This window comes from Peromyscus leucopus, chromosome 20 (genome assembly GCF_004664715.2).
Source record: "Peromyscus leucopus breed LL Stock chromosome 20, UCI_PerLeu_2.1, whole genome shotgun sequence".
NCBI lineage: Eukaryota > Metazoa > Chordata > Mammalia > Rodentia > Cricetidae > Peromyscus > Peromyscus leucopus.
Window position 1 is genome coordinate 4,726,477 of NC_051080.1, and position 11,089 is coordinate 4,737,565.

The 11,089-nt window shown below is 54.5% G+C and overlaps 1 protein-coding gene across 4 annotated transcripts in view; it reads left to right on the top strand.

Annotated features, from left to right (window-relative positions):
* Fmnl3 (formin like 3) overlaps positions 1-11,036 on the top strand; it is a 53,998-nt gene extending 42,962 nt beyond the window's left edge. For 2 of the 4 annotated variants that reach the window (XM_028874613.2, XM_028874617.2), the window contains 17 exons: positions 1,198-1,272; positions 1,383-1,493; positions 1,781-1,930; positions 2,348-2,449; positions 3,555-3,837; positions 4,258-4,326; positions 4,409-4,533; positions 4,748-4,950; positions 5,721-5,955; positions 6,085-6,153; positions 6,258-6,338; positions 6,431-6,560; positions 7,086-7,246; positions 7,807-7,908; positions 8,235-8,327; positions 8,970-9,093; positions 9,848-11,022. In XM_028874613.2, the coding sequence (XP_028730446.1) occupies positions 1,198-1,272; positions 1,383-1,493; positions 1,781-1,930; positions 2,348-2,449; positions 3,555-3,837; positions 4,258-4,326; positions 4,409-4,533; positions 4,748-4,950; positions 5,721-5,955; positions 6,085-6,153; positions 6,258-6,338; positions 6,431-6,560; positions 7,086-7,246; positions 7,807-7,908; positions 8,235-8,327; positions 8,970-9,093; positions 9,848-9,936 (2,202 nt within the window). In that variant the 3' untranslated portion in view covers positions 9,937-11,022. Of the gene's footprint in view, positions 1-1,197; positions 1,273-1,382; positions 1,494-1,780; positions 1,931-2,347; positions 2,450-3,554; positions 3,838-4,257; positions 4,327-4,408; positions 4,534-4,747; positions 4,951-5,720; positions 5,956-6,084; positions 6,154-6,257; positions 6,339-6,430; positions 6,561-7,085; positions 7,247-7,806; positions 7,909-8,234; positions 8,328-8,969; positions 9,094-9,205; positions 9,322-9,847 lie in introns of all 4 variants that reach the window. The other 2 variants (XM_028874612.1, XM_028874616.2) reach the window with 2 other exon arrangements.
* Positions 11,037-11,089: the final 53 nt, after the last annotated feature.

Here is an 11,089-nt window from a genome sequence, read left to right on the forward strand (position 1 = left end):
AGTCAGCCAGTTAATGATGCTCTGGGATAGACTGCAGTGTCTAACCTGATATTGCCAGAATCACCAAAGGAGCTTATTGAAAATGCAGACTGGGGCTGGAGAGATGGCTCAGTAGTTAGAGCCTTTGCTGACCTTGGAGAGGCCCTGGATTCAGTTTCCAGTGGCTCACAACTAATTGCCTCTAGTTCCAGTTCCAGAGGATCTGGTGCCCCCTTCTGGCCTCCACAGGCACAGTACACATATACATATACATTTATGTAGGCAACACACACACGTTTTTTCTTGTTTTAGGCACAGGCTCTCCTCCTGACCCACTGGAGTGGAGCCTGGGCATCATCTTCACTTTATAAGACTCCCCAGGTGGTTCTGCCATGGCCAGCCCACAGGTGGGATCCAAAGCAAGCATATTCTCAGGGACGGAAGAGAGAACTCGGGTGTGGAATTTTCCCCTCCTGAGGTCTACCTCTGAAACCCCAGTTTGCTTCAACATGGGATTCCTCAACATCCAGCCACAGCTGTGGGCCCGCCCCTTCCTCCTCTCTGGGCCTCTTCCCTCGCATCCATTGTTTGGTTCAGGAAACAGCTCTTCCTCCTTAAAGTTCAGAAACTCAAAGGAGCCCTGGACCCTTTTCAGCAGAGGGCTTCGCTGCGTACTGACTCCCCCTCCATGTCCCCTGGGACCCAACCTCCTGCCACCGCCATGGCTCAGCTCCTGTCCTCCTCCTGTAGTCTGACAGCTTCAGATCTGCTCTGTGTCTTTCTGGACCACTTTAGAGACACTGAAATCCCGGGCTGTACTGGATTCCCTCCGTGGTGGAGGGTCAGAGACCCGGGGCCAGATTCCAGGTCCTGTGTTTTCTTCTGATGTCCAAAATGGCACAGTCCCTAGATAGAGTTAGGGTTAATTTGTTTTTATTTTATTTATTTACATATATACTTGGGTCTCTTTTGTCTGTTTGGTTTTTGTTTTTTTTTTAAGACAGATTTTTACTTTACAGCCCAAGCTGGCTTCACTTAGGCAGTCCTCCTGCTTCAGCCTCCTGAAGGCTAGCTAGGAAGTCAGGGGCCAGCCAGCATGCCACACCAAGTTGTGGCTAAACTTGGTGTCTTTGCCCTCATGTTCCTGGGACCTGGAGGTTGGGGACTTAGGTTCTGCAGGGTACAGATCCTTCCCCTGAGGAACATTTGCACCCTCAGGTGTGTAAAGAACTGCATCGGTTTGAGAAGCTAATGGAGTATTTCCGGAATGAGGACAGCAACATTGACTTCATGGTGAGGACCTGGGACAGGTGCATGCTATGCCTGCCCCTCGAGGCTTTGTGCTGCTGAAGCCAGGCCACACTCACAGTGTGTTCTGAGAGTCTGCCTCCCCCCCCCCCCAGGTGGCCTGCATGCAATTCATCAACATTGTGGTGCACTCAGTGGAGGACATGAACTTCCGGGTCCACCTGCAGTATGAGTTTACCAAGTTGGGGCTGGAGGAATTCCTGCAGGTAAACTGGAGAGGGTCTTCAAAAGGTGAAGTGTTGTAGGGTAGAGAATCAGCTTAGACACAGCACAGAGGGCCTAGATGGTTCTGGAACCTGCCCGTGTCCTTTGGCCTGAGACGGAGGCTCTTCTGCCAGTGTCTGTCTTCCCAGTGAAGCAGCTCTGTCAGGGCCAGCCAGGCAGGGGCGGGGCTGGAAGAGCCCGGCTCCATGCTCTCGGAGGCAGTCAGGTAGCAGTGGTGCTTCCTCTCAGATCTCCTCTGACTCCCGCACTTGCTCCTCTCTTTCCCTAGAAGTCAAGGCACACGGAGAGCGAGAAGCTGCAGGTGCAGATCCAGGCATACCTGGACAATGTGTTCGATGTGGGGGGGTTGTTGGAAGATGCTGAAACCAAGAATGTAGCCCTGGAGAAGGTGGAAGAGCTAGAAGAGCACGTGTCCCACGTAGGTATCCTTGGCTTGCTCGGAGCCACTGTGGAAGGCTGGGAGAATGGGTACAACTAGGTTCCAGGAACCCTGAGCTGACCTGCCAGCCTCCAGATTGAGCCACAGGAAGGCTCTTGAACCACTGAGTCTCTCTAGACCCCACTCTGGCCCAGGCCACTGGACACTACTCACTGGAATGTGCTGACCTCCATGGCTGGATAGAAGATGGTCTTAAACTGGGGACGGACTGTACCATTCGCCTTGTACCTGTTGCTGTTTTCTAGTCTCAGGACTCCTGGCCCCTGAGAGTCATGTAGGGAAGCCACTTGAACAGACTGCTTTAGGGCACTGCTTTTCAGGTCCTGGTTTGGCTTCAAGTTATGCTGAGTGTTCAGGCTCGAACACAGCCTTGAACAGGCCTTCTCCATTTTGTAGCTCACAGAGAAGCTGCTGGACCTGGAGAATGAGAATATGATGCGGGTGGCGGAACTGGAGAAGCAGCTGCTGCAGCGGGAAAAGGAGCTAGAGAGCATCAAGGTGCCAGTGGGGGGACAGGTGGGGGGCTGCCGCTGACCCGGGAGAGCATCAAGGTGCCAGTGGGGGGACAAGTGGGGGGCTGCCGCTGACCCGGGAGAGCATCAAGGTGCCAGTGGGGGGACAGGTGGGGGGCTGCCGCTGACCCGGGAGAGCATCAAGGTGCCAGTGGGGGGACAGGGGGGAGGCTGCTGCTAACCTGGGGCCCAGTCCACAGGGCTTTCCCCTTCTAACCAAACCATGTCAAGGAACGAAACTGATCTACCCTCAAGGCACTCGGGCAAGGGCGGACTGGTGATCTTGAGCTCCTCCCCTTTTCTATCTGGAAAGAGAGGTTGAAGCTAGAGTTGGCCAGACACAGAAGAGAGTGGGAGCAGCCATCTTCTTCCTGCCCACTTGCTGGCTTTTTCTCCAAATGCACTTTAGCTCTGCTTACTGAGCATGCTCAGAGTAGCCCAAGTCTATTTATTAGACTGTCTACAGGTGTTCTCTGAAGGGCAGGACTTCTCACAGTTCAGTCCCTTGTGTTCTTGCACCTAACTTTATAATTTAATTACAAAGCTGTGCTACAACCTCCTGTTTCTTGCAGAAGAATATGATTATGTTGGCTACTGAGCTCAGCTCAGTGTGTATCTGCTCTTCCCTGCTAAGTTCTATACAAGGAGCTAGGGGGTACAGAGCTCACCAAGACAAGGCTTATCTGTGAGGCTTCCATCTGAGCAGTTATCCACAGCCAAAGAAATAAAGACAATAATGGAGGTCTGTGGAGAGAGCAGCTGTGCCCATCTGGCAGGGGACCAATGGGAGTTTCAGATGAGGAGCATCCTTTTCCTTCAGCCTTGAGGGGCCCCTGCAGTGAGAACAGGCTTGAGCAGAGTGAAGGACATATCAGGATACCCGTGGAAGCAAGCTGACTCTTCCCCCACTTCTGCCCACTACACCTCAGCCTTGCTATCCCCTGACTGGAATTCCTTCTGTGTTGAGCACCCTCACTGAGATGACCCCAGCTCCTTGAGAGTCTGTCTATTGGGTAGGACTCCTGCCTCCCAGGGGAAGTGATTGTTGTACCCTCAGCCCATTCTTCCTCCTGTTGCTGTCTGCCTGATAGGAGACATACGAGAACACAAACCACCAGGTGCACACTCTTCGGAGGCTCATTAAAGAAAAGGAGGAGGCCTTCCAACGCCGATGCCACCTGGAGCCGAGTGCCCGGGGCCTGGAGGCCATAGGTGGTAGCGAGGCCCTAGCCAGGATAGGCCCTACAGAGTTGGGTGAGGGCATGCCACCCTCTGACCTGGACCTGCTGGCTCCAGCCCCACCTGCTGAGGAGGCCCTTCCTCTGCCCCCTCCACCGGCTCCACCTTTGCCCCCACCCCCTCCTCCACTACCAGGTAACTGAGACTTCCAAGCTGGGAGGGGCAGGTTTTTTTGTGAGGCCAAGACCCTAGTCTCAGGGAGTCGCTAGGAAATTGCATCATTTGAGGGCTGGGGGGATATCAAGTCAGGATGAGAGGGCGAAGGGGGACCAGAATTTGGGGAATCAGATGAAGGAATGTTGGAAGCAGGTTTTGCTTCAGGGATCTCGGGGTGCTGCTCTTAATTACTCCGAAGGTAGCCGGGCAGAGGGCTACGCAGAAGAAACCCCGTCAGTGATGCTGGTCACTGTCCCCTTCAGCAGCCTGGATTGGCTTGATCAGACTCTCCACAGCGTCCTCTCTGGGTCTCTAAGGACAGGTGGTGCAGGCAGAGCTTGAGCAGCCTGGAAGGAGTCTTGGGACCTCTGGGTCACTGTGGCATGTTTTCTTCCCCAGACAAGTGTCCCCCTGCCCCACCTCTCCCTGGTGCTGCTCCTTCTGTGGTGTTAACAGTGGGCCTGTCAGGTAAGTGTCCTCAGGGCTCTGGGCAGCACCGGTGGGGTTTTCCTTGGCCCTTGCCTTACACCTGGCCTCCTTCCAAAACTAGCCATTCGAATCAAGAAACCTATCAAGACCAAGTTCCGGCTGCCAGTCTTCAACTGGACAGCACTGAAACCCAATCAGATCAATGGCACTGTCTTCAGTGAACTTGATGATGAGAAGATCTTGGAGGTGACAGGGTTCTAGGGTCCAGAAGGGCGGGGCTGGGGTCTGAGGACCAAGATGCCCTTACAGCCAGATCTGGTCTTGGAAGAGCTTTCAGGCAGAGCAGAACTGATGTTCTATCAGCTTTAGGGACCACGACTGGGTCCTTGCAGGGCATGTGGCAGCAGGTGTTGTCATAGTGTGAGCCTTCAACATCGTCCCTTCTTATCTGCTTTGTCAGGACTTAGACCTGGACAAGTTTGAAGAGTTATTTAAGACAAAAGCCCAGGGTCCTGCCCTTGACCTCATCTGCTCCAAGAATAAGACAGCACAGAAGGCCGCCAGCAAGGTGACCCTTTTGGAAGCCAACCGTGCCAAGAACCTGGCTATCACCCTTCGCAAGGCTGGGCGCTCTGCTGAGGAGATCTGCAGGGCCATCCACACGTGAGGCTCCTACTAACTTGGCCCTGGTCCCCAGACAGCTATTATCCCAATTCTCCCCACAGCAGTGGGTTCTCTTAGACTCCAGGGCTCCTGCCAGGACTTGCTCACACTTCTCAGTCATCCACTGGCCCAAACGGAGCATATCGACTCCATGCGTGGTGTCAGACACAGTGAGAGGACTGCACCTTCAGCCCAGCAGGAAGAGGTGTGGTCGGAAGAGGGTAGACGGGGATCCCGCCAGGTTAGCAGAGCACAGGCGGGAGAGGCAGGTGGCTGAGCACTGTAAGGGAGGACGCCCCAGGGAGGGTCTCAACTGAGACTGAAGGAAGTGCCCAAGTTGGTCCAAGTCCGGACCTGGAGGAAGCAGCGTGGTGCACTGAGTACTGAAAATGAAATCTGCCTTTAGTGTTAGGCCAGACAGGGTAGAAAGTGGGCAGAGGTCTTGCAGGCCACGTCCCAGTTGCTTCACCTTTACCATAGCTGCAGAGGGAAGGCATTGAAGGACTTAACAACGGGAGCATGGGGCAGGCACGGTCTCTGTGTCTGTAGTCCTAGCACTTTCATAGCAGAGGTAGGAGGCTCACAAGTTTGAGACTACCCTGGACTACATAGCAAGATCCTGTCTGAAACAACCACGGATATTCCCCCAGGAGGACTGTTAACATGACGACAGATGAAGCAGTGTGCTCTGCCTCTGGCTGTGTCCTGTGTGTTGGATGAGGGAAGATGTGGACAGATGTCAGACCTGAACTGCTGCTCTTCCTGCACAGGTTTGACTTACAGACACTACCTGTAGACTTCGTGGAGTGCCTGATGCGCTTCCTGCCCACAGAGGCCGAGGTGAAGCTGTTGCGGCAGTATGAGCGTGAACGGCAGCCCCTGGAGGAGCTGGCCGCTGAGGACCGCTTCATGTTGCTCTTCAGCAAGGTGGAGCGGCTGACCCAGCGAATGGCTGGCATGGCCTTCCTGGGCAACTTCCAGGACAACCTGCAGATGCTCACACCGGTACAGCCTCTTCCCTAATCACCCTGTACTGCTGTCCCTAGTCATGGCTGCGGTCCATCCTTCCAGCCCTACCCCTTGACACCATCCTTCTCCCAACCTGGGTGACTCGGTGTTCCTCCTGTTTTCCAGCAACTGAATGCCATCATTGCAGCCTCTGCCTCCGTCAAGTCCTCACAGAAGCTGAAGCAGATGCTGGAGGTTGGGGAAGGGGGTGACTGGGGTGCTGGTGGTCCCCAGTACTACTAGACAGAGGAGGAAGTCCTTGGGGCCTCTCGTGACCTGCCTTCTGCATCTTCGAACAGATCATACTTGCATTGGGGAACTACATGAACAGCAGCAAGCGAGGTGCTGTGTATGGCTTCAAGCTGCAGAGCCTGGATCTGGTAAGGTGGCAGGGGCAGCGTGTGCAGGGCGCCTGGAACACCGCGCTTAGAGCCGGGGTGCTCAGCTCTCTGTTGCCACCCCTGCCTTCCAGCTGCTGGACACCAAGTCCACCGACCGCAAGCTGACACTGCTGCACTTCATCGCCCTGACGGTGAGGGAGAAGTACCCAGACCTGGCCACCTTCTGGCAGGAGCTGCACTTCGTGGAGAAGGCTGCAGCAGGTGAGCGGCCCCCTGCCTGCTTCCAGCCCAGGGCAGTCTCAGTCTCCGGAAGCGGAGCTGGAGGAACACCTGGGCCCACTTCTGGCTTTTATCTTCTTCCTTACTACTTCAAACTTTCCTCTCAAGCCGTGAGCAGGGGCCACTCCAGAGGGAGCCCTCCTCTGAGCTCAAGTGGGATCAGGCTTCCCTTAGGCTGGCCCAGAGATTGCATTGCTCTACCATTTATATGATGTGGTTAGAAAACCTACACAGCCCCTACACACGCGCAGTACTGCCGTTTCTGCCCTGCCCATGAAGAAACCACAGCAGGCCCAAGGCAGCTCCAGCTTGGAGCCCAGCAGTCTCAGTGGTTTGTCTTCCTTTGCTGCCTCTTTCTTGGGAGTCATGAACTCTGACCCTCTATTCCTTCCCACTGCTGAGAGCTTAGTCTGCTTGACTTGGACTTATCTACGTGTATGTCATTGGATGTCTGTGTCATGGGAGAGAAAGTCTGCCATAGTCCTGAGCAAGCCTCTTGGTAAACAGTGTCCCTGGAGAACGTGCTGCTGGATGTGAAAGAGCTGGGCCGGGGCATGGAGCTGATCCGACGGGAATGCAGCATTCACGACAACAGCGTCCTTCGGAACTTCCTCAGCACCAATGAAGGCAAGCTGGACAAGCTCCAGCGCGATGCCAAGACTGCGGAGGTGAGCCAGGATTTGGAGTAGGCAACAAACATCGAGAACAGCACTCTCCACCTGGGGGTCATGACCCTTTTGGGGGGGTCGAATGACTGTTTCACAGGGGTCGCATGTCAGATATTTACATTATGATTCATAACAGTAGCAAAATTATGGTTATGAATTGGCAATGAAAGTAATTTTATGGTTGGGGATGACCACAACATGAGGAACTGTACTAAAGGGTCACAGCATTAGGAAGGCTGAGAACCCCTGGGCTAGAGCCAAGACACTAAGCAACTTTGTGTCAGCATCCAGCTGCAGTTCTGTGGGGCAGCTGGCCAGTTGTTAGGGAGCATGAGGTGGGCATAGCAAAGGACTTTAAAGACAGCAAACATCATCCATGTCTGGAGTTAGGACTCTTGGGAACCTTGGGGACACCCACCTTCTCTCTGGCTCACAGGGGCTTGGGGAGTTGCTTTTCCTCCCTTTGGCCCTAGGCTTTGCCTTTTGTGGGCCTTGGGTCCATGTGTGAGTGCTGGGCTTCTCCCCCAGGATGACCCTCTGTCTGCCCCTTCTTTACCCAGGAGGCCTACAACGCAGTGGTGCGCTACTTTGGCGAGAGTCCCAAGACCACACCTCCTTCTGTGTTTTTCCCAGTGTTTGTCCGATTCATTCGTTCTTACAAGGTAAGTTGAAAAGTTTCTAGAGGAGTTTGGCCGAGAGAAGATGATTAGTTGGGAGAGAGAGCCTGTGCTCCAAGCCCGAGTCTCTTTCCAGTTCCTGAGGCCTAAGAAAGGAACCGCGGGAGCTGGTGACAGGCCTCTTAACCAGGAACTGGTGGGCAGGGTGGGGTCCAGCCCCTTCCTTTCATTGTTTGGAGCAGGAAGTGCCCCTCCGGAGAGTGGCCACCTGGGGTGAGCTGGTCCCTCTGCCACCCACTCTTCATGCTGTGTCAGCCCCTCCTTTCCCAGCCTGTGAGAGCCTCTCGCTCCCCCTCTTGGTTCTCTCTCAGGAAGCAGAACAAGAGAATGAAGCCCGCAAGAAACAAGAGGAGGTGATGCGGGAGAAGCAGCTGGCTCAGGAAGCTAAGAAGCTGGATGCCAAGGTGGGTGGGACCAAGGGCTGGTCTGGAGAGCAGGGCCAAAATCTGAGGATGCAGGGAGCAGGGAGCCAGGAGGACATGGAGACCCAAGACACACCCTCCCACACTCCCTCCCTTGGAGTGCCTGAGTTAGAGTCCAGAGGGAGGGCAGACCCTGACAGACAGGACGGACATACGGTTTCTCTCCATAGGGCTTCTTTTTTTTTTTTTTGTTTTTGTTTTTGGTTTTTTGAGACAGGTTTTCTCTGTGTAGCTTTGCGCCTTTCCTGGGACTCACTTGGTAGCCCAGGCTGGCCTCGAACTCACAGAGATCCGCCTGCCTCTGCCTCCCGAGTGCTGGGATTAAAGGTGTACACCACCACCGCCCGGCCTCGATAGGGCCTCTTAAGACTGCATCTCGGAGCCGGGCGTTGGTGGCGCACGCCTTTAATCCCAGCACTTGGGAGGCAGAGGCAGGCGGATCTCTGTGAGTTCGAGGCCAGCCTGGGCTACCAAGTGAGCTCCAGGAAAGGCGCAAAGCTACACAGAGAAATCCTGTCTCGAAAAACCAAAAAAAAAAAAAAAAAAAAGACTGCATCTCGGGACAGGAACCAGTTGCTTGTCAGGTTGATGACGACTTCCTTCCCCTCTAACATTCGGCCCTAGACCCCATCCCAGAGGAACAAGTGGCAGCAGCAGGAGCTCATTGCAGAACTGAGGCGGCGCCAGGCTAAGGAGCACCGGCCCGTTTACGAGGGGAAGGACGGCACCATCGAGGACATCATCACAGGTGGGGCCTTTGTCCGCTGGGCCCAGTTCCCAAGCCTGAGCTAACCCCCTTTGGTCCTTCTCCCTGGTCTGTTTCCCTGTAAAAGCTGACCACCATCTCTCCTGGGCCATAGTGTTGAAGAGCGTCCCTTTCACGGCCCGCACTGCCAAGCGGGGCTCACGCTTCTTCTGTGACGCAGCCCACCACGATGAGTCAAACTGTTAGCCCTCAAGGCTGGGGCCCTGACAGGTACTGGGCACCCTGGCTGCACTCTCTGCTTGCCTTAGAAGCATCTGGTAGCAGCCTGCCAGGGATGGAGACACACTTCTTGCATGCTGCATGCTCTGAGAAACAGTTTATCCCTTGCATGTTTCCTCCCACTAATTCTGTCCTAGCTACTAGACCCAAGGGCTAAGGAGCCTCTGGCCAGAGGTGGAGCTGTGCCAGAGCAGGCAGGCCCAGGCCTAATGTTTCTGATTCCTGAGGTTCCGTTCCTGAGGTATCCAGGATCCCTGCCTCCCCTAAGAGTTCTGGCAGTAGCTGCTACTCAGGGACACATGTCCCATGACCTCTGCTTCTTAACATCTAGTTGGCTTGTGGTCTTTTCCTGAGTGGCCTTCAGATCCTATGTTACCCTCTGAAAACCACCAGCAGCTTCTGTAGCTGGTCCTTCCTGATCCTATTCATGGCTGACTCCTCCTTCCCTGTCCTCCAGAAGGTATTGTCCTGCTCAGTCTCCCTGCCTGTTGTTCACATGCATATGTCTTTCCCACAGGCTTCAACCACCAGCCCATGGTCATTTGCAACCAAGCCAGGAGTGCTGTACCACCCAGTGGCCCTCCTCGGGCTCCAGGTCCCCACTGAGATCCTCGTGGAGGCAGAAGTACTTTAATTCTGAGTCCTGCAAGTCTGTCTGGACAGTAGACCCAGGGCCCGGGGCCCAGCAGAAGGCTGTGCTGTTCCAGCCACAGCCACTCTGCCTCTGAGGCTGGATCTTCCCTGTGCCACTGGGTACTAGGTCTGTAGGACCTGGCACTTCCCTAGTGCCTCCCATAATGCACCTTGCCCCCACAGTCTTCAGCTTCATTCAGGCTGGGAAGAACCACTTCCAGCTTTGGCTCATGAGGGCAGACGGCCCCTTTTCCACTAGAGTCTAATGGGATGAAAAAGGAGAATGCTGTACTCTCTATATATATTTTTTTTCTTTTTGCAGTCCCATGGTCAGCTCTGGTCTGGAAGTATCCAGGCTTATGGATCCCTGGACTCTGCCAATATCAGATCATCTCACAGAGTAAAGCCCTTCTTTACCTGGGCTCACTCTGCTAAGCCCTAGTAAAAAGGGTAGAGGAGCAATGTCAGGCCCACTGCCTTCTTGCACATTCTACCTGAGGCTTATTTTTTGTCCTGCCCTCCAGACCCTTGGTCCCACCCACCTTGGCATCCAGTTTCTTGGCTTCCTGAGCCAGCTGCTTCTCCCGCATCACTCCTGCTTCTTGCAGGAGTTTCTTGCTCCACTTCTCAAAACCAAAGGATTGTGGGGGAAGACTTGAGGCTTTCAAAGATGGAAAGGGAGGGGCTGACACTGAGTATGGAGAACAGGGCAGTGGGACCAGCTCACCCCAGGTGGCCACTCTCCGGAGGGGCACTTCCTGCTCCAAACAATGAAAGGAAGGGCCTGGACCCCACCCTGCTCACTGTCTTCCCACTGACTGAAGAACAGAGACACTGCACCAGCTCCAAGACTGCTAGAGGAAGGATGTGCCAACGTCTCACCTTTCCTCAGCTAGGTGGATTCTGGCCGGGAGCAGGCAACATAAAGGACCGTCATAGACTATTTGCTCAGTTCCCTGTTAGGTTCTCTGACCCTGGAAGGGAATTTGGGGGCACTTTGTTTTTGTACATGTACCATTTCCTTTCTCTCTTGTACATAAACCCCACACCCTCAACAAAGTCTTGTGCACCAGGCTGTCTTCTCTTTCTTGGTTTGGGTGGCCATGAGAATGTAAGAGTGGGTGGG